The 23,095-nt window shown below is 45.7% G+C and overlaps 1 protein-coding gene across 12 annotated transcripts in view; it reads left to right on the plus strand.

The window, feature by feature from the left end:
- Window positions 1-6,131: 6,131 nt before the first annotated feature.
- The window catches only part of Nprl3 (NPR3-like, GATOR1 complex subunit), a 40,393-nt gene continuing 23,429 nt past the window's right edge, over window positions 6,132-23,095 (plus strand). For 2 of the 12 annotated variants that reach the window (XR_015630769.1, XM_087572854.1), the window contains exons 1-4: window positions 6,132-6,499; window positions 15,228-15,297; window positions 18,807-18,845; window positions 22,361-22,490. Coding sequence is in view for 4 of the 12 variants with exons in the window: in XM_087572854.1 (XP_087428980.1) it covers window positions 6,496-6,499; window positions 15,228-15,297; window positions 18,807-18,845; window positions 22,361-22,490 (243 nt within the window). In the remaining 8 variants the exon portion in view is untranslated. 12 annotated transcript variants of the gene reach the window in all.

A 23,095-nucleotide genomic window follows, 5' to 3' on the forward strand; every position in this document is an offset into this window, starting at 1 on the left:
GCTCCTAACCACTGAGACACCTCTCCAGGCCCTCCTTTTTATTTGTCAATGTGAATATACAGCTGTTTATCTTTTTATTAGCTAATGGATTTTTGACTATTTCCTCAGAGGAGACAAACACCACCAGATGTTGATGATGATTGTGTGTGACCCCAGCCTTTGGGAGGCAAAGTCAAGCAGATTACCACACATTGGAGGCTGGGCTACCCAATAAATTCTGCTCACCACCCTGAGTTACAGTGTGAGACTTGTATCAGAAACAAACAGACAAATGTGGTAAAACATACCACTTACAGCCACTTGGGTGGCCATAATAAAAAAGACAAGATAAATAAGGATTTTAGTCCCAGCACTTGGGAGGCAGAGGCAGGCAGATCTCGAGGAGTTCCAGGCCAGTCTGGTCTGCAGAATGAGTTCCAAGACAGCCAGAGCTACACAGAGAAACCCTGTCTTGAAAAACAAGCAAGCAAGCAAACAAACAAACAGACAAAATAAAAATGCTCGAGAAGGGGGTTGGGGATTTAGCTCAGTGGTAGAGCACTTGCCTAGCAAGTGCAAGGCCCTGGGTTCCGTCCCCAGCTCCGAAGAAAAGAAAAAAGAAAAAAAAATGCTCAAGAAGATGTAAAGAAACCGCAGTCTTGATAAGATGCAATGGGGCGCACTGGGAAGAAGTTTGGTAGTTCCTCAAAAAGTTAAAGGCAGTGTGCAGAGTGTGGTGGCCCATACCTTCCATCCCAGAACTAGGGAGGTAGAGGCAGGAAGATCTTGGTTAGCTTGAGACCAGCCTGGTCTATGTAGGGAGTTCCAGGACAGCCAGGGTTATCTTATGTAAAAAGATCCTGTCCATAAACAAACAAACAAACAAATGAATGAATAAACAAATGAATAGACCAATGGGCAGCCAGCCAGCCAGAGGGATAGATGGAAGTTAAAGGTGGTCTTACCATATGGTCCGGTTGTATTTCCATTACTGAATACACTCAGGAGAAATGAAACATGGGGGAAGTGTGTTCATAGCGAGCGCATCACTATGGGTTGTTTCTTTCCAATGCAACAGTTGGGGTTGGTTGGGGATTTAGCTCAGTGATAGAGCGCTTGCCTAGCAAGTGCAAGGCCCTGGGTTCCGTCCTCAGCTCCAGGGGAGGGGGGTGTACAACAGTCATTATCTTTTTGATCATTTAGAATAGCCAATAAACTGCAGGAATACAGTTGTTCAAGCCTCTCTTGAAACTATGGGCTCTAGTGTAACCAACTGCTGGCCTTCAGTCAGGGCCATTGCAACAATATTACCAATCACACCCTGAAGTGGAAACAACCCAAATGTCCTTTCTTCTCTCTCCTTCCTTTCTTTCCCCACTGCAACTCTGACAGGGTCTCACGCATCCCAGGTTAGCCTCAATCAAACTCCCTAGGTAGCCATGGGTGACCCTGGACTTCTGATCCTTCTGCCTCTACCTGCTGAGTGTTGAGACTGCATCACAATCTGTTTGTGTGGTGCTGGGGATTGAGGCCAGGGCTTCCTTCCTTCATGTATGCCAGGTAAGCACTTTTCCAACTGAGCCACATGCCCAGTCCTGACACATGCACTTTCAACGTTGGAAAAAGAACGGGGGACTTTTCCAATTGACGGTCAATGTGCATTTCTGCTGGGGGTGAGAGTTTCTCTCCCCAACATCTGGCACAGCTGGTCTTAGTGACCTTTATTTTAGCCTTTCTGGTCAGGTTGCAGTAATTCTCTCCTGGTTTCCATTTCCTTTCCCAGTGGTAAGTGAGGCTGTGCCCCTTTTTCATGAATTCACCGGCTACTGGATTTCCTCTTTCTGAAGAATCTAGATGCTTATTTTTCTGTTGTGCTGGTCTTACTAATGTGTCAGAATTTAAAAAAAATAGTATGGATATAATTTCTTTGTCAGTTTTACAAGTTTTATCTCCCCTCAACTCTGTAGTGTGTAGTGCCTCTTCTAGCCCTGGAAATCAAACCTTGAGCCTTGTACGTGCCAAATAGGCACCGTACACTGAGATATATCTCCTACCCTGCCATATTCTGATGAGTAATGGTGAACAGTTTTTAATCAATCAATCAATCAATCAATCAATCATCAATCAATCGATTAATTGGTTTTGAGAGACAGAGGTTTGCTGTGTAGCACTGACTCTCCTGGAGCTAGTAACTCTGTAGACCAGACTAGCATCAAACTCACAAAGATCTGCCTGCTTCACCCCCCCCCCCACTCCCGAGTTGGGATTAAAGGTGTGAGCCACCACTGCTTGGCAAGTCTGTGATCTCAAACTAAAGAGTGGTGGCATGCGGTTGTAATATCTTCCAGTTGTGGAAGCTGAAGCAGGAGGATTGTTGTGAGTTTGCAGTCAGGTTGAACTACATGGTGTGTCCCAGGTCAGCCTGGGTGACAGAGACCTTGTCTCAAAGAAGAAAAGAAACAAAGGAGTTTGTAGTTTCAATGCAGTTAACTAGTGAGTTTGTTGACTTGCCGGGAAAATTCCACCCCCTTCTATTTGAGGTACCCTGAGGTTGGAAACAGCCTAGATGTCCATCAATGTATGACAGACAAATTATAATTATGATACTTCTGAACAATGAGACACTGTCCAGCCATAACAATGGGGTGAGGATACAAACGACAGCGAAGATAGACCTTGAAAACGCTACATAAAGTGAGACAGCAAAGGTTCAGAACAGGCAGGCAGATCGATAACCGAGCGAGTGGATTACGGTTATGAAACCTGGAGAGAAGGGGGTAGGGGTCGGGTGTTTAGAGGGAAATGCCTTTTCCAGGTGGTGGAAATGTAGAACCAGAGAGAGGCGATGGATGTATACTATCCTGAGTGCACAAAGGCCACTCAACTGTTCACTTTTAAAATGTTATGCCGTTATTTTTGTATTTAAAAAATAAGTTTTACTTTATTTACTATTTTTGGTGGGAGAAGCACTGTTGCATGCCATGGCACACGTGTCTCCAGAGTACAACCTGTGGGAATTGGCTCTCTCCTTCCACCATGCTGCTCCCTGGGATTGAACTCAGGCTGTCAGACCTTGTGGCAAACGCCTTTACCCATAAGCTATCTAACTTACATAACTGGCTCAATTTCTGTGTTTGTTTGTTTGTTCGCTTTTTTTTTTTTCTGGCTTTTGAGTTGAGGTCTTGCTCCCCTGAAACTTCTTCTACGTAGCTCACACTGGTGTTGAACTTGTAGCAATTCTCCTGTCTTTGCCTCCTAAGTGTTATACGAATCCACCGCCATGCCTGTCACCTTTTTGTTTTTTGAGACAAATGTCCATTATGTCATTCAGATTAGCTCAGAACTTGTTATGAAGCCAGAGGGCTCAAAATCATTACCTTCATTTCTTCAACTTCTAGAGTGCTGGCGTTTCTGATATGGGTGGATATCTGCCGCCAGGCCTCGCTGGGGTTGCTGATACGTGCAGATATGGGCCAGCAGGCCTTGCTGTTTATGCTATTTTTTATTTATCCCCTTTTACTTGGTTTGTGTATCTAGAGCTAGCCTCAAGCTCAATATATAGCTAGGAATGATCTGGAACTTCTGATTCTCAAATCTCAAATAAAACCAGGATATAAAATATATAAAATATATAAAATAAACTAAAGAGTAGCTGGGCTCAGTGGTGCACACTTTTTTTTTCGGAGCTGGGGACCAAACCCAAGGCCTTGTGCTTGCTAGGCAAGCGCTCTACCACTGAGCTAAATCCCCAACCCCGTGGTGCACACTTTTAATCCCAACATTTGAGAGGCAGAGGCAGTCAGATCTCTGTGAGTTTGAGGCCAGCCTTGTTTAAAGAGTGAGTTCCAGGACAGCCAAGGCTACACGGAGAAACTGTTTCAAAACAAACAAGAGAGAATAAAATCATGTCCAAATGTCAGGACTGAGAGAGTCTAAGCACATTTTTAAAAGCTTTGCAGGGCCATACTGTGTGTGTGACAACGGTTTGTACTGGATTCTTTTGTGTGACCTCTGTCAGTGACATTTATCAAGTGCTTTCCAAGTTCCTCACATGGCACCAAACTCTGTTGTGCATCCTTAACCCTCAGAGCCACTCTGAAAGAGCAGTTCTGTCATCGATGGGGTTTTGTTTTGTTTTAAGGTAAGGACGTAGACGCTCCTGGAGATTATAACCAGTGCCTGCAGCTCTATCGGAGGAGGGGACTAACTGAACGACTTGCTGACTGTGAAGGGGCCATCTTGGCTTCTCAAGCCACGGACACAAAGAGCCGGGACCTGTGTGGAGTCCAGGATGCTGGAGCTGCTGATCTGTAGTCAGAACTGCAAGCGCCACACACATTTTCACTTGAGTAGTTCGACTCAGATGAGGTCTGTCTGCTCAGTCAAGGAGGAGAGACCAGACTTGGGGGCTGTAGATCCCCCAAGAAAGGTGATCATGGGAGACAAAGTAACCTGGTCTGTTCAGCTTCCCCAGTTAAACCTTTCTGATGAAGTAGGACTCAACTTCTGCCTCAGTGTGGTGAAGGGTCATCTCTAGCCATAGGATTCAGGACAAGGCAGAGTTTGGAACTATTCTTGTTGCTGTTGTGGGAGAGTGGCTCTCTCTTGGAGAGGAATACTCAGGGGACAAGGTGGCTCTCAGATAGTCTGTGAGCCCCACCCAGCCCTTGGACTGAGCAGGTGACTGGACTGATAAGGCCTGGTACCCAAATGGTTTCCTACTCTGCCCAAGGGAGACCTTGGGGGTGGGGAGCAAGGGTCCAAAGTTCCAGTTTCCAAACGTCTTCTTCTTCTGCAGAGGAGGTCTTGAGTCTACTTTATTTCACATTTGAATTGAGGCTATCCCTGTAGAACTCAGGCTGGCCCTGCTCCTTCACAACAGTTTTGAATCCAGCTTCTGGTAGTGAAACTGGGGTCCCCAGGGAAGTCCACTTGTCCACAGGCCACGGTGTGACCTTAAGTTTTGGTTTCTGTCATGGCTGATGGTATTTCTTAGCAATGATGTGGGCAACTTGGGGGTTGAGGAAATGCACCCCAGGTTAGTTAGTCCTGGGTTCTCCTATCCAGTGCTGTCAGTACTAGGTGAGGCATCCTGGGAGGGAAGTACACAGGATCTCTGTAGACTGGGATCTCGTAATTTCTCCACACTCATTATTAGCACAGCTATTCAGAACTAGCAGTGGTAGAACAGATTGAACCCAGGGCCAAGTGCTGACTACCTTTTTTGAGAAGGTCTCAATGAGTTGCCTTGCTTGGCTTTAACTTCCTATCCTGCTATCCAAGTCTCCTCAGTAGCTGGAAATACAGGTCTCCACCACTATCTCACTGGGTCTCACTGTCACTATTAATTATATAGAAAATTATACTGTGAATACTCTTGTGAAGGTTACTAGAAAAAAAATGGGTCCAAAAATCATAGCTGGGGAAACACTGGGGTCCTTCGTTTAGGTCACCCCAGAGATGACCACTGGAGCCCCAAGACCCTGCCTAACGACGATGTAGCAGAATGTCCCAGAAAGGAAGAGGAAAGCCTGAACCAGAGTCCTCCTGGCCCAAATACCTGGCCCCTATCCATTCCCCCTATCTCCGTGGGAAGGTCCCACGATCCATCATCCCAGGCACCTGACTCCATATCCCTGACTGCTTCCCTCCCATCGTCTACTCCTGACTCCTAATTTCCATTCTAGGGACCCTGGCTGGAGAACAAGGGAGACCTCAATAACATCATGCAACACTCAAATCATGGCTGTGATAAAGGCTTGGATGAATCCTAGGGTACCATCCTTCCACATCACACATCCAAACCATCAAAGGGCAAACTAAGTGTCATTCTCAGACACTGGCAGGTATTCAAATGGTACTTTCTCATTGAATAATAGTTGGGAGTTAAATGAAATACGACAATTTTCTCTCTTTGTAGAGTTTGGAAACATTATTGTTACGTGATGTGCAGACTGGTACGATCCCGACCACCGCTCCTGTCTTTCTCATATGTTTAAGTTTATACGCTCTGGTTAAATCAAGTGTATGACTTTAAAAGGCAGACAGGTTCCCTTAGAGAGCCACCAGGGCTCGGCCGAGGCGTCGCGCCTGCGCAGTCGGCCGTTCGGGCATGCGCGGGGGCTGTGGAGCGTCGCTCGGTGAAGTCTCGCGAGAGTGAGCGCCGTGGTGGAGGCACCCGCTTCCCCGGTGTCCCTGCGGGCCCGGCGCTTGGCTTCAGCTTCTTCCCTCTGTATCTACGCTTCCCACGCGAGTTCCCCTTAGGCGCACGCCCGGGCTCCCGCAGGATGGGGGACAACACTAGCCCCATCAGCGTGATCCTGGTGAGCTCGGGCAGCAGGGGCAATAAGCTGCTCTTCAGGTATCCCTTCCAGAGGAGCCAGGAGCACCCCGCGTCCCAGACAAGTAAGTGGCGCCTGGCGGCCACCCGCCCTGCCACGCGCGGTGCACAGGAGCTGGAGGAGGAGGAAAGGGGCCGCGGCAGGACTCCGGAGTCTCCAGCCTGTGAAACTAGAAATGCGTAAGAATTGCCGGCTTCAGGAGTAGTGCACGTCTGGGATCCCAGCGCTCCGGACGCGGAGGCCGTGGTATTGCGGGAGCCCAAGGCCAGCCAAACCCAGAAAGACACCAGATTTTACATGCACAGACACGGATTTATAAGTTGTTTTAGACAGTATAAATGACTGTAAGGTCTGAAGTTGTTCTTGAACTCTGGTCCATGCCCAGATAACTGATTAATCACCCCTCCTGTACATAAATTCCCAAAGTGTTACCCACCGAAAAATAAAATACCGCGTCACCCCTCCCCTCAGCCCCTCCACGAATCTCAGAACGCTCGTTTTTCATGCTGTAGCATCTCTCTTCAAGGTTCTCCGAGTTTTTGAGCACATACTCCTGCCTAGTTGTAATGCACGGCTGCATGGGCACATGCACAACCTTCCTCTGTGGGTGAACATTGTTCTTAAAGCTTACTAACACTACAAAGGGTTTTCAGTTACAAAAACAAAGTTGGTATCATGCTCTCAGCCCCGCCCCCTTATCCCCTTAAAGGGTAGCTACCTTTACCATTTAAAAAACCTCCTGTTTTTACACAAGCGTGAACACACATATTCCAAGTACAAGTGGAAATACACTGCCCATTTTCCTTCCTTTCTCTCTGTTACTATCATTAAAGTTTTTCTGGAACAGGGTTTCTCTGAGTGGCTCCAACTGTCTTGGAGACCAAGCTGGGCTACTCAGAACCACCTGCTTCTGCCTCCCTGAGTGTCAGGGATTAAAGGCGTGCCACCTCCGAAAGGTCCGTTTTGCTCATTTTCCTTTGTACTTTATGTCTGTGTCTTGAACAGCTTCAACCTATAGAGATGTCGTATTCCCCCAACTCCACCCTGAGACAGGTTTCCTGTGTAGCTCTGGCTGTCCTGGAACTCACTCTGTAGACCAGGCTGGCCTCGAACTCAGATTTGCCTGCCTCTGCCTCCCCAGTGCTGGGACTAAAGGCACCGGCCAGCACCGCCAGCCGCCTTGTTCTTTTTAATGGCTGAAGCAAATTCTGTGGGATATGCATACTGTGGTTGATTCATCCAACCCTCTGTTAAGGACAGGGGCCACACAAATGGTTTGACACTTGCTCTGCAAGCATGAGACCCCCACGGTGGAATTCCCAGCACCTGTGTAAAAAGTCTGCCTTGGCTGTGGTGTGTGGTGTGGGTAATGGTATCACTGACTGGTAGAGATGGGCTGATCCCAAGAGCTCCCTGGCCAGCCAGCCTAGCCTGAAGGGTAAGGTTCTGATTCAGTGAGAGACCGGTCTCCAGACAGTAAGGTGGACACTTCACATTTTGTGTCAGCTTGTAGGCCACGTACCCATGCCCCAACCCCATCACCACCAACAAAAACCACACAAACTGCACATGTCCTTTCTGGAAATTATTCTTTTCTAGAATATCTGTAGGAACTAATCGATCTTGAGTCATGTGGTTGTCTGAGGGTTTATGATCATGTTCTAAACACTAATTTTTAGTCTTTATTAGTCTGATGACAAGAAGCTATATCTGATAGTTTTACTGTGTGAGGTGTTATTCAGAGCAAGCCTGTTTTTCTCTTTCCAGAGCTGTTTGGATTCACCTTTCAGAGAATTCATATTCTGTGCCTGATTTTTTTTTCCCCCTTGAATTGTTAGTTTTTCCTTTTAGGCTTGAAAGAATTATTTATATATTTAAGTTTAAAAGTAAGGCGCTTAGACCAGAGCGGTGTACGTCTTTAGTCCCAGCATTCTGGATGCAGAGGCAGGCATGTATCTCTGAGTCCCAGGCCAAACTGGTTTACATAGTGACTTCCAGATTAGTCAGAGCCATGGTAAGATCCTGTCTGAAAAAAATGAAATAAAAAAAGAAGGTTTGTTTGTTTGGTTGGTTGGGTTTTTTTGTTTGTTTGTTTTGTTTTGTTTTTGTCACAGTAAGTGTCCAGTTTGTTTTTTCTGTGTAATTTTTGCCAGAATTTTGATTTTGATGGTGTCATGTTTTCAGTCCATTCTCTTGTGGTTTCTGAGTATTCTTATCTGTAAGGCCTTCTGCTGTGGGAGATGATGATGTTGTTTTGCTGTTTTGAGTCAGGGTTTAACATTGTATTCTAGGGTGGTTTAGGATTTACCGTGTAGAATAGACTAGCTTTAAACTGATGGCACCTACCTTCTCTGCTCGTGGAGCGGTAGGATTGCAAGGGAGCACACCCAGGCCCTGCCTTTTCCAAGATTGTTAACGAGAGACCGCTCATAAGTTTTTCTTTAGAACATTTATGGTCTTGTTTTTAAATTAACTTATTTACTTAAGACCCTGGCTGCCTGGAGTTAGATCACACTGGTCTAGAACTCACAGAGATCCTCCTCTTCCTTCTGCCTCCTCAGTGCTGAGATTAAAGAGTGCACCTCCACTCTTGGCCTTACAACTTACTTATCTTGATCTACAGTAGAAGCTCCTAAGAGCCAGTCTAGTCTGTGTACTTTGCAAGAGTCAAGTGTGTGCTGCTTGCTTGTCTCTAGAGTCTTGTGACAGGCCAGGATTGTTCCCATGTGGATGTTGGATTTTTATGAATGTTGGCCCTCAAAAGCCAACGTAACTCAGCATTCTATATGGTTATATCATCTTTTTGAGTAGTTCACATCACCTTCACCCATACTACACTCCAGTGTTTATTTTTGAAATTTTATTCTTTGATATAAAGTCTCAGGTAGTGAAGGATAGCCTCCGGCTTCCACCTCCAGAGTGCCCGGATTACAGGCATCTACTCTGACACACTTCTGTGTGGTCCTGGGGGTTAAACCTAGGGCCTCGGACATGCTAAGCATGAGCTGGAGTGCTGTACCATCTGAGCTACATTCCCAGCCCCCTTTCTTTTCTCTCTCTCTCTCTCTCTTTTTTTTTTCCTTTTCTTTTTTCGGAGCTGGGGACCGAACCCAGGGCCTTGCGCTTGCTAGGCAAGTACTCTACCACTAAGCTAAATCCCCAACCCCTCTTTTCTCTTTTAATGACTTCTGCACACGCAAGTCTTGTGCCATTCTCTGTTATCCTTACAGGTAGAATTTGCTACTTTCTGCCTTTTCTCCCCTTCAGTTTTGTCCTGAGAAATTTTGATTATTTTTCACTGGAAACTTAATATCAACTGTGCTAGGCTCTGCCCTCAAACTTGGATTTTTATGTGGATGGAGGTAGAGGCAGCTCTCTTTCCCCATAGTTTCTAAAACAGAACATTTACCGTTTGGCGGTCGACATTCTCAAGGTGAGTTTCGCTGCCCTCTTGGGTTCAGGTGTGGTTCTTTTGAAAAATTCATGCTTTAATTTCCACTAGATAATTTTTATTTTTTATTTTCTTTTTTTTTGGTTCTTTTTTTTTTTTTTTTCGGAGCTGGGGACCGAACCCAGTGCCTTGCGCTTCCTAGGCAAGCGCTCTACCACTGAGCTAAATCCCCAGCCCCTATTTTTTATTTTCTTGACACAGGGATTTATTCCTGGTTGGCCTAGAAATACTATGTCCGTCAGGCTGGCCTCAAATTCACAGATGTGCCTACCTCTGCCTTCCAGGTGTGGGGATGTCCACCAGGGCTGACCGCAGAGTCATCCTTAGGTACTCACTTGCCCGGTCCTGGGTCATATTTTGTCTCTCAGTCTTGGCACTCCACTTAGACTTTCCCTTGTGCTTGGTTGGCTGGGCACATTTGCCACAGGCTAACTCCAGAGGCGATAGGCCCCAGACGACACTATTTGTGTTACCGTGGTCCTCTGTAAACAAGGACATTTCTTTTGCCATCTCGCTTCTGCCACTGAGACCAAAGAGAGCTGCTGTAGCTTTTCGAAATGTTCTGATAATAGGAGAGAAAAAAGAATTGTTGTGCTCAATATCCCATTGAAGAAAACAGTACGTCTTCTCTGATCCCACGACGTTTCCCAGTGGTGAGCATGGCGCCCAAGGCTTTGTGCGTGCAGCAGCACTGCGCGGCGTCCAAACTACCGTGTCATCCTAGTCTCCCTTGCTAGAACTTGGGTTTTCCCCTGGACGATTATTTGGTATCCTTTTTAGAGTTCTTTCTATTTATTTGGTTTTATTTTTAAAATGTATTTTTATTTTAGTTTATGGTGTTTTGCTTACATGTATGCCTGTGCACCACTAGTGTGCAGTGTTCATGGAGGCCGGGGAGTTCTCAGATCATTTGGAACTGGAGTTACAGATGTGAGCCACCATGTAGCAGAGCTGGGGACTGAGTCCAAGTTCTCTCAAAGAGCAGCCAGTGCTCTTAATAGCTGAGCCGTTTCTCTAACCCCTGTTTTAGTATTTATTTATTTTTGAGATAGTGTCTCATGATGTTGTTCTGGGCTGGCCTAGAACTCACTATGTAGATCAGACTGGCCTCAAACTCACAGAGCTCTGTCTGTCTCTGCCTCCTGAAAACTGAGATTAAAGGCACACTCAACCATGTCTGATAATTTTAAAGTTATACATCTATACATACATATGTATATGTGTGTATATACACACTATGTGCATGTATGCATGTGCAGAGGCCAGAAGTTGACATTTGGATGCCTTTTCCTGCTTATTTTTTTCTGTTAAAAATATTTTATTTTTATTTATTTTTTATTAGATATATTTCTTTACTTATATTTCAAATGTTATTCCCTTTCCTGATTTCCTGTCCTTAAGCCCCATCCTCTCTCCCTCCCCTATATGGGTATTCCCCCCATACATCCTCCTTACTGCCTCCCCCATATTCCCCTGCACTGGGGGGGGGGTCCAACCTTGGCAGGACCAAGGACTTCCCCTTCCCCCGGTGCCCCAACAAGGCTATTCTCTGCTACATATGCAGTTGGAGCCCTGGGTCAGTCCATGTATAGTCTTTCGGTAGTGATTTATTCCCTGGAAGCTCTGGTTGGTTGGCATTGTTGTTCTTACGGGGTTGCAAGCTCCTTCAACTCTTTCAATCCTTCCTCTAATTCCCCCCCAAGGGGGTCCTCTTCTCAGTTCAGTGGATTGCTGCTAGCATTGACTTCTGTATTGGACATGCTCTGGATGTGTCTCTCAGGAGAGATCTATATCCAGTTCCTTTCAGCATGCATTTTGTAGCTTCATCCATCTTACCTAGTTTTGGTGGCTGTATGTATGTGTGTGTGTGTGTGTGTGTGTGTGTGTGTGTGTGTGTGTGTGTGTGTGTGTATATATACATATATATATATATATATAAAATATATATATGGGCCACATGTGGGGCAGGCCCTGAATGGCCGTTCCTTCAGTTGCTGCTCTAAACTTTGCTTCCATATCCCCTCCTATGGATATTTTTCCCCCCTTTTAAGAAGGAGTGGGAGCATCTGCATTTTGGTCATCCTCCTTCTTGAGCTTCCTGTGGTCTGTGGATTGCATCTTGGATAGTCCAGCTTTTGGGCTAATATCCACTTATCAGTGAGCATACCAAGTGTGTTTTTCTGTGATTGGGTTACCTCACTCAGGATAATATTTTTTAGTTCATTCCATTTGCCTATGAATTTCATGAAGTCATTGTTTTTGATAGCTGAGTAGTACTCCATTGTGTAGATGCACCACATTTTCTGTATCCATTCCTCTGTTGAAGGGCATCTGGGTTCTTTCCAGTTTCAGGATATTATAAATAAGGCTGCTATGAACATAGTGGAGCACTTGTCTTTGTTGTATGTTGGAGCATCTTGTGGGTATATGCCCAAGAGAGGTATAGCTGGGTCCTCAGGTAGTGGAATGTCCAATTTTCTGAGGAACCTCCAGACTGATTTCCAGAATGGTTTTACCAGTCTGCAATCCCACCAACAATGGAGGAGTGTTCCTCTTTCTCCACATCCTCGCCAGCATCTGTTGTCCCCTGAGTTTTTGATCTTAGCTATTCTCACTGGTGTGAGGTGGAATCTCAGGGTTGTTTTGATTTGCATTTCCCTGATGACTAAAGATGTTGAACATTTCTTTAGGTGCTTTTGGCCATTCGATAATTCACAGCTGAGAATGTTTTGTTTAGCTCAATACCCCATTTTTAATAGGGTTATTTGACTGTCTGGAGTCTAACTTCTTGAGTTCTTTGTATATATTGGATATTAGCCCTCTATCAGATGTAGGATTGGTAAAGATCTTTTCCCAATCTGTTGGTTGCCGTTTTGTCCTAATTACAGTGTCTTTTGCCTTACAGAAGCTTTGCAATTTTATGAGGTCCCATTTGTCAATTCTTGATCTTAGAGCCTAAGCCATTGGTGTTTTGTTCAGGAAATTTTCCTCAGTGCCCATGTGTTTGAGACTCTTCCGCACTTTTTCTTCTATTAGTTTGAGTGTATCTGGTTTGATGTGGAGGTCCTAGATCCACTTGGACTTAAGTTTTGTACAGGGTGATAAGAATGGATAGATCTGCATTCTTCTACATGCTGACCTCCAGTTGAATCAGCACCATTTGCTGAAAATGCTATCTTTTTTCCATTGGATGGTTTTAGCTCCTTTGTCAAAGATCAAGTGACCACAGGTGTGTGGGTTCATTTCTGGGTCTTCAATTCTGTTCCACTGGTCTATCTGTCTGTCTCTGTACCAATACCATGCAGTTTTTATCACTATTGCTCTGTAATACTGCTTGAAGTGAGGGATGGTTGATTCCCCCAGAAGTTCCTTTATTGTTGAGTATAGTTCTCGATATCCTGGTTTTCTTTTTAATTCCAAATGAATTTGCAAATTGCTCTTTCTATCTCTATAAAGAATTGAGTAGGAATTTTGATGGGGATTGGATTTTGCTTTTGGCAAAATGGCCATCTTTACTGTATTAATTCTGCCAATCCATGAGCATGGAAGATCTTTCCATTTTCTGAGATCTTCCTCAACTTCTTTCTTCAGAGGCTTGAAGTTCTTGTCATACAGACAAGAACTTGGTTCTTGTTTGGTTAAAGTCACACCAAGATATTTTATATTATTTGGGACTATCGTGAAGGGTGTCATTTCCCTAATTTCTTTCTCAGCCTGTTTATCCTTTGAGTAGAGGAAGGCTACTGATTCTTTTGATTTAATTTTATACGTTGATACTTTGCTGAAGTTGTTTATCAGGTTTAGTGATTCTCTGGTGGAACTTTTGGGGTCACTTAAATATACAATCAGATCATCTGCAAATAGTGATATTTTGATTTCTTCCCTTCCAATTTGTATCCTTGTGACCTCATTTCGCTGTCTGATTGCTCTGGCTAGGACTTCGAGTACTGTATTGAATAAGTAGGGAGAGAGTGGGCAGCCTTAAAAAGGCTCACATTGAACTTAGAGATTGGTGCTTTGGCTAGACTGGAGGCTCTTCGATGCACCTACCTGCAGCCCCAATTACCAGGGCTATAGGCATATGCTACTATGTCTGGTGCTTCTTGTGGATCCTAGAGATCATTCTTGGGCCACAGAGCTGTCTCCTTAGCCCCTGCTTTGTGTGTGTGTGTGTGTGGTCCTGGCTATCCTAGAACATGCCATATAGAGCCAGGTTGGCCTTGGCCTTGCAGCAGTCCTGCCCCTGCTTCCTAAGTGCTGAGATTATAAGCAGATGCCACCTCATCACATGGTTTTCTCTTTGTTTTTGATTTCTTTTCTTTTCTTTTTCTTTTTTTTTTTTTTTTTTTTTGGTTCTTTTTTTCGGAGCTGGGGACCGAACCCAGAGCCTTGCGCTTCCTAGGCAAGCGCTCTACCACTGAGCTAAATCCCCAACTCCTTGTTTTTGATTTCAAGACAGGGTTTCTCTGCGTAGCTGTGGCTGTTCTGGAACTCTTGCTGTAGACCAGGCTGGCCTCAAACTCAGAGATCCACCTGCCTCTGCCTCCTGAGCCCTGGGATTTAAAGGCATGCACTACCACACCTGGCTTGTGTTTTTTTTTTTTTATTTTTTTTTAAACCATAATGTTTTAGTAACGAATTGTTTATGTGTATGAAGGCTTTAGTATGTACATTTGAAAATTATTTTATCTAATCACATCACACACTACATGTGCATATCTCCCATACATATAATTACGTATATATAATTTTTTGTAAGAAAATTAACAGCTGTAGCTGGGCATGGTGGCCACATTTGTAATCCCAACACTGTAATCTCCAACATTTAGGAGGTAGATTAGTATAGATTAGGAGTTCAAGTCTAGCCTCAGCTAAATAGAGGGCAGGGCTGGCCCTAGCAGTATAGTGAGATCCTGGTTTTAACCCTCCTCCAAAGAGTAGCACTTTATCATAACTTTTTGGAAACTGTGTTATAATTTCCCCCTGTGCTTCAGATAGAACCTGGTCTGTCTCATACATGCTAAGCACTGCCACTGGGCTACATGTACCCCTGAGCATGTTTATCACGGTATCACAGATACATCGTGTGATTTGCCACTTTAACCATTTGAAGTTTGTGGCTCAGTGTCATTAACTGCATTCATTCCATTGTGACGCTGTCACCTTACATAGTCTCCTGAAGTTAAGTTCTGTAATGATAAGTAACGACTTCCTAGCCATGATTAATGCTCAGTTGACTGTGTGCCCTACAGCTGTGCTGATCAGGGGTTTCCTAGACGTGATACTTGACACTGTATCAGACTTACTGCGCTCAGCCTACTATTTCCAAGATGGACGAATGTTTGTTCCTCTTTGTAGATGAATATTAATTGTTAGACAGTGGAGCTGTGTGTTCTCATAGCTCCACAGTCCTGTGTGTGGAGCATTCTTAGCTGTTCTTCTTTTGTCTCACTCAGATAAACCACGTAGCAGATACGCTGTCAACAACACGGGAGAGCATGTTGATGACCAGGATGGTGACTCCAGGTAAGGGGGTCAACAGCCATTCTGGGCAGGAAGGCTGGTTCTCTTTCTAGGTCTGGGCAGAGCTCCACCCTTCTGCTGACCCAGATGTTTGTCCCTCTGAGAAATCTGGTGCCCTTTGCCATCTAGTGAGAGCTCTTAGGAAGTGAGTAGCTGGGACTACACTGCCAGCCCTGACTGGCTCAGGTTTCACTGTGCAGGTAGAGGAGTCAGAGGAGGGATGAGGCATGTCACGTGGTGTGTTTCTCTCCAATGAGAGGATCTTAGAGGAAGCAGGTCCTTAGCCACTCTCAGACCTACTTCCTTAGCACATGCCCAGTAGTGAGATGTGGGGCTCAGGCACAGTGCAGCCTGGGCACTGTGGGAGCTGGGGCTGCCCCTTCCTGTGTTTGCTCTTCTCTGTCTGGGAGGACTGTCACGGTCTACATTCATAAGCAGCATTTCCGCCTACTTCTGTTCATTTGAAAGGGTAGGAAGAGGCAGCATAGGCCTACATAAAGGAGAGAAGATTGTGAATTACTTGCCTGGGTCCCCTAGAACACAGGGATCCTGTGTGAGGCAAAGGATAGTGTTCCCAGCCTGCCGATGGTGGTGCACACCTGTATTCCCAGCACTCAGGAGGCAGAGGCAGGTAGATCCTGGTGAATTCTAGGCCAGCTTGGTCTACAGAGTGGGTTCCAGGACAGCCAGAGCTACACAGAGAAACCCTGTTTCAAAAGACCATTAAAAAAAAAAAAAAAAAAAAAAAGAAAGGATAGGTCTTCTCAGGCGAAGGCCACTGAGACTCCACACGGGGTCTTTGCTGTGTAGTGAGTCAGCGCTGTGTCCTGTCGATCTTTGAGAAGGCACCATGTCCACCACTCTGATTTACAGTGCCAAAAGTATGTGGGTTTTTGCTTGTTTGTTTGTTTTTGTTTTATTTCATCTCAGGTACTGTGATGACAGGCCTGTGCTACAAGGTCCACTTTATATGCTACTGGGTCTGACCCCCAGGACGACATGCATGATGGTCATCAATAACTCAGGCAACCATGTTGATCCATGATCACATCCTCAGCTCCCAATGTGTGTGTGTGTGTGTGTGTGTGTGTGTGTGTGTGTGTGTGTGTGTGTGTGTGTGTTTTATTCTCTTCTGTGAACATGGTAGAAGTGAGGGGGAGGGTGGTAAGTTTGGGTGGCTGGAGATAGAAAATTGCTGGCCCTTTTAGAGAAGGGTCTTGATGTAGTTTTCCTTTAAGGATGGTGGCTTGAAACAAATGTGTCACAGGCAGAGAGAAAGCTTTTGCCCCAGCTGGTTGTGGTGGTACCTGCTGTAATAATAGCACTTGGAAGGTGGACATAGGGGTGACCAGGATTTAAGTCCAGCCTTAGCTCTTAACAAATTATGAGGCCAGCCTATGCTACAAGAGACTGTCTCAAAACAACAAAACCAAACCAAACCCTTTGCTGCTGTATACTGGGCAGGTATGTCTTGTTTTCTGTTGGTGTCACAGGCCACTGTGGAGCGACTGCCCTCACGTTTACCTCCCACCAAGATCCACTGGAGCGGAGCCTTTGAGTAGGCTCTTTTTTTTTTTTTTCTTTTCTTTTTTCTTTTTTTTCGGAGCTGGGGACCGAACCCAGGGCCTTGCGCTTGCTAGGCAAGCGCTCTACCACTGAGCTAAATCCCCAACCCTTGAGTAGGCTCTTTTCAAGACAGGGTTTCTCTGTGTAGCCCTGGCTGTTCTGGAACTCGCTCTGTAGACCAGGCTGGCTTTGAACTCATTGAGATCTGCATGCCTCTGCCTCCTGAGTGCTGGCATCAAAGGTCACCATGCAACCATGTTTAGCTTTGAATAGTCTTTTATATCTAGATCTGACAACAGCATCAAATTCCTGCAGTTGAATTTCAGTGTCTTACAAAGATGTTTTCTAGGGACTCCATTTCAGTATTGAGTATAATAAAACCAGAAAACCTTGGGATCTTACTTTTTTTTTTTTTCTTTTTTTCGGAGCTGGGGACCGAACCCAGGGCCTTGCGCTCGCTAGGCAAGCGCTCTACCACTGAGCTAAATCCCCAACCCCAGAAAACCTTGGATGAGAGTGCTTTTGTCTTAAGTTCTTCTTTGAACTTGAGAATTGGTTTGCTTGGTAATTTTAACTTTATAGCATTTGCCAATCTCTGCCCCACATGAGTACAAGATGTAGATTAATTCCTAATGGGCCTCAGTTCTCTGCCAGTCCCCTCACAACTCCCAAGCTCAGGGCTTCTTTCTGAAGCAGGGCAGTGCTGCAGCAAAACCCACTCTGCCCCAAAGGTGCTCCTTTCCTGGGGCCTGCAGGATTTTCCTGCTCGTCAGCTTCCCAGGTGGAAACTTAGCTGACTGGGGTTATCTTCCTTTTGTAATTAAGGACCAGAACCATGCTATTCAGTCAGGATTGTAGACACTGGCCAGTGTGGCTGTTTACACAGAAATATGTGGCTTTCCAGCCCTTCATAAACCAAGCATGGTGGTGAATTTCTGTAATCCCAGAGCTAAAGTGGATCCAAGGACCAAGGCCCTTGGCCATACAGAGGATTTGTTGTTAACTTGGGATACGAGAGTCCCTGTCTCAGAAAAATAACTAAACAAAGTAAACAAAACCAGCCAGTCAACAAACAAACGTCTCCGAAATTCAAAAGAATCCATTTGTCCTCCCCCACTTCAGCTGCTCAGTGGCTACCAAATTAAGTGTGCACTCTTGGAGTGTATCCATCCCGTATAAAGTCCTGTCTGTTGGCTGGCCCATTGTGACTGAGCTCTAGGATGCTGAGGGAGGTCTGCTAACCTCTCATCCTCCGGGCTCTATAATCTGATGACTGTAAGTGTGGAGCTGCTAGGGAAGGGCACCCTTGGTACACATTTCTCTTACATGGGTCTTTGGCCATGTGTTTCTTGGTGAGAGCAAGCTGGGGAGCCACAGTGGCTCTTCAGGGTAGGGCCCTCAGGTAGCTTTTCATGGTTCCTTGAAAGCAGCATGTTCTAGAGTCAAATGTTCTTCACAGGAACATAGAGCATCAAAGTGTGCTTGCCTCCCCTGTGACCTCCTTCCAGCTGGGGTAGAGGCTCAGGAGGTGAGTGCAGGTGCTCCATGCTGTTCCAGGATCTGGGGCTCATGATGTTTGTGGCACCGTAGTTCAGAAGGCTTTTCTGTCTGGGCATCGTATTTGTTCTCACACATACAAGAAACCTACTCTTGGGGAGATCAGATACTAGGGTCTGCTCTTGCAGTGTCCTGGATTCTGAACAGTGGCTCCCATTCTCTCCTGGCCTGTCCTTATGTGTGAGAATCGGAGCTTTAGTGAGAAAAGTCCCCTGGTAAGTGTTCATCTGGGGGTCTTTTCTCACCTGGTAAGTCATATCATTTAGCTAAAACTTTATAGTGCTGCTTCTGCTAGACTTTAATACTGTTTATAAAACAACCTTGTGACTTTACGTGGTTTTAAAGAAAGAATGTTTTGTTTGGTCTTGATGGTCCTGTTCCCATTTCAGCAAGCCATGTCCTCCAACCGATGAGCAATTGGTTGCAGGGTAAGACCAAGATCTCTCCACCCCTTTTCTGTCTTGATTCCGGCTGCCTTCTCTTCTCGTAATTGTGCTTACTGCCTAATTTCTCTCAATGTTGAAGAATGACTAACGAGGTGCATAGGCTCTAGCTTGGAACCCTCCCTGCCTCTCAAGAGCCCAGATTTCCCCACAGCCTCTGCCCTTTTTCCACCCAGAATTATTTAGCTATTTCACATCTCTGAGACCCTAAAGCATGGTTGGCTGGCACCAGAGAGATTTCTGGACCGGGTGTGCTGTGCAAACCTCCTCCCCAAATGGGAACTAGTAGTCCTATGATACTGGGCCAACGTATGGGTTTCTCATCTCCAGTCCTACTGTACAGCCAGGGCTCATGATCACTGCTTTAGTTTTGAGGGAGAGAGAGAGAGAGAGAGAGAGGCGCAAAGGGAGGGAGACAGACAGACCGACCGACAGACTGTCTGTGTTAACAGCATTTGAGTATTTGAATGTTTAGTTAGATACCCAGGATTAGAAGGAACCAAATAGTGGCAAAAATGTCCCCATGAAGGTGATATGGAACTTTGGTAAGCTGCACTGACTTATCCCCCTAACAGTTCATCCTGTGTGAGCCGTGGCTATACATTCAGTGTGTGTAATCTTCTATCATAGGCAGGTTGAGAGGCTGGAGAGAGGGTCGTGGTTAAGAACACATGTTCTTCCATTGGACCTGGGTTCAATCCCCAGCCCATACGGCAGCTCACAAGTCTCTGTGACTTTAGTTCCAGGGGATCCCATGCCTTCTTCAAGGCTCTCTTCCATGGGCCTCAGGTACATACATGGTGCGTATACACACATACAAGCAAAAACATTCATACACGTTTTTAAAAAAGGCAGGTTGAGGGTATAGAGTTGAACTCCTTTCCTGTCTTTCTCCTCTTTGTTTCTGGGTAATCCCGCTCCAGAATGTTTTATTAAAAATAGAATCCTTGAATTCTCCAGCTAGAAAAACTATTCTTTCAAAATAAAAAGAAATTAAAACAAGGAAAAAATCCTGGCCTGCTTTTCTTTTCTTTCTTTTTTTTTTTTATTTTCTTTTTTTCGGAGCTGGGGATCGAACCCAGGGCCTTGCGCTTGCTAGGCAAGCACTCTACCACTGAGCTAAATCCCCAACCCCCCTGGCCTGCTTTTCAACTGGGCTGCTACATCTTCCTAAATATGTTGTTCTTGGATGTTTAGATTAGAAACATTTAGTTTTTGTAGCAGGTGTTTTATTGTCTTATTTTATGCTTACCAGGCTTTCAAAGGATTTTTGTAAATTTTGGAAACAGGACACCTTGTCCCTTGTAATTTGCTAAGCGTAAGTTATACCCCTTCCCTGGTCTCAGGTTACTTTGCCTTTGTGTATATTACAGTATCAAACACTAAGTCCATGACCAAGCAAGTGTCTTTCATCATAAATGTGTAATGTTAAGAGGTGGCGTGCAGCTCATATTAACAGAATGGCCAGCTACACAGGACTTCCTAGGATAGCTACTTAAGGCCTCATGGCCTAACTTCAGCAGTACATAGCCATCTGAGGTCAGGCCTCCTAGAGGTGTAAGATTTGATTTTGTTCCTTCAAGGGCACATTGGAGTTTTGGTGCCTTTGGGCATCCTGTGGCCAACACTGAAGCATGTCTATGTCTCTTCACGGCAGAGAGGGAGTTTTTAGTGGAGATTTTTGACTGTCAAGGAAGACGCGATCTGCGGTGGTTAAGGATATTCTCCCATCTGCTACTTTTATATATTAGCTCATTGGATGGTACAGTGTCGGATGCTGCTTATGTAGTTGTGATGTGAAGGGCTGGCTGGATCAGAGCCCAAGTGTTTGGTAGGATTTAGTATCCTGACCCTCTGTCCACATCAGTGTGCCCTTCAGACAGGTAGAAGGGACGGAAAGCTACATAGGCTTTTTTTTTTTTTTTTTAAAGAAAACCTTGTCTGAGATGTTGAGTCTTCCTTGTTCTAATATCCCAGACATTAATGTTCCAGGGAAGGGGGACTAAGGATTTGTCTGTGTGTCTTACAGGTCCCAGAATTTTAGTGATAAGCCTAGTTCTAGAAGGTTTGAGTAACCCCGCATTACAGAGGGAAAGGAAGCCCTTGTGAGCAACTCTTTGCCTCTGGTTTATGTGGGACCCAGAAGCCCTGTGACAGCCAGGGGATCCTGCACAAGCCCTCCAGGCCATAGCAGCCTGGAGTGTTCTCATGGGGCGTGGGTAGACATGGGAGAATTGCACAGCTGCTTGCTTGCCTTGCATGTTGACCATAGCCAGACGTCTTTCTGTTCCATACTGCCTCCAGGCCACTGGTCTTACAGCCCTGCTTTGTGTAGGGTGGCCTGGAATGAGTGCCCCCATAGCCACTTTCTGTCCCAGTGTCATTTGCTGCTTGGGAGTTGAGAGCCACAGCAGCTGTTTGAAGCTGACCTTCCTTTTTCATCATGCAGTGGAGGAGTTATGATGTTAGTCTGTCTCCCTTCCTTCCTCCACGGAGAATGTCTCCAGAAGAAACAAGACTAAGGTCCCACATAGTCTCTTTCAGGACTGTAAGGGTCCCCCTGCCCAGGACAGACTGTGATCCTGATAGTGCTGGAGCTGTCCTCCCCAAACCACCCTACTTAGATATTAGAAAGCTTTCTCTAGTAGATAGGTGAACATAGGTGCTCTCTCCCTTTAGGGCTAGATCAGAAACTGTGCCTGTATGTCTACAGTGGAGGCCCTCAGTCCCTGGTCTCTGAGATAAGAGGCAACACTAGGCCCCAATGCTCCCCTCCCTGCAGACAACTCACTTATCCAGGTCCCCAGACAGGGAGGATTATGTTTGCCAATAGGGAGACAGATGTACAGATGGCTATTGGAAAGGGTGAGCTCCCACACCCCAGCCATTCCCACTTCTCCATGACACTCATTTCTGTTTATCCCATGTTCCTGTAACACAGTATGCATGCCTTGTACAAGAATGGCAAGTTTAAGTGTTCAGAATAAGGGAGGGGCTGAGCAGCTCTGCTGAAAGGGATGTAGTTAGCATACTGCATGCATCCTTGAGCTCTGTCCCCTGGTCCTTTTTGTGGCCCTGTTGTAGAGGGACTGGGGTCATGGATATTGAGAGGCACAGTTCCCAAACTACAGCGCAGTAAGGAGAGGCCCCTCTGCCGTGAGCCTCAGTGAGTGGCTCCTGAGGGCAGTGCCAGCCCCAGCTGATCTTCCTTTTCAATGCAAACCGCAGCTGTTTCTCTTCTAATTTCATACAGCATGCCAGAAATGACAGCATGTGCCTTCAGCCTGTGCTTCTCCTGCCTCCTACCTGTAATTCTGGTGATTTCACATCCCTAACCTTGGGATTGCTGCAAGAGAGTCACTGATAGGAATGCCACCCTCTGGGGACAAAGTAGCTCCACAGAACTGTCATTTCCTGAGCCACCCCCACTTGTGGGTACTTGGGCACGGTGCTGTGATTCCTGCTAATGCGTTTCCACCCTACCTTTTTACAATTTTAAGGTTCTCGGATGCTATTCTGGCAACAATTTTGGCAACCAAATCTGAAATGTGCGGCCAAAAGTTTGAGCTGAAGATTGATAATGTACGGTTTGTGGGGCACCCAACACTGCTGCAGCATGCTCTGGGGCAGGTATGGCTCTCCTCAGCAGGTAGGATCTTTCTAGGGTGGGTGAGCCTGGCCTTTACTGGCTCTGAGGATCGGAATTGTGCTGACGTTGATGCTAGTGAATGTGTGAGGAGGGTAGCAGATCTGATCAGCCACTTGCCATCAGATGTATACCTTCATGGGTCCTGGGGATCCAGCAGAGGATGACAGGGTACTTGTCCCCAGGTGCTATAGTCCCTGCCAGTAGCTTGTCTTTTTATTCAGTGATGAATGGAACCCATAGTCTTCCACATGCTATGCAATTGTTGGCCCACTGAGCTACAGCCTCTGTTACTACCCTTTGCTGACTACATTCTGGATCTCTACTATTTGGCCTTTCCTCTTATATATAGATGAAGGCAAAAATGAGTTAACTGACAATTGTTCTGAACTTTTAAACAATGGTGCTCCCTGTTGAAGTGCTATTTTAATAACCAACGTATTTTAGCACGTATTGTTGCTTTCTATATATGTTCTCTGATGGATGAGTATTTGGGCACTGAGGAATGTTAGAGCAAGGTTCAGTGTGCTAATACCCGAAGGAGATTGTACACTAGAGCCAGTAAACCCTTTGCGAACAGGCAGACTCC

Source organism: Rattus norvegicus, chromosome 10, assembly GCF_021556685.1.
Source record: "Rattus norvegicus strain SHRSP/BbbUtx chromosome 10, alternate assembly SHRSP_T2T, whole genome shotgun sequence".
Taxonomy (NCBI): Eukaryota; Metazoa; Chordata; class Mammalia; order Rodentia; family Muridae; genus Rattus; species Rattus norvegicus.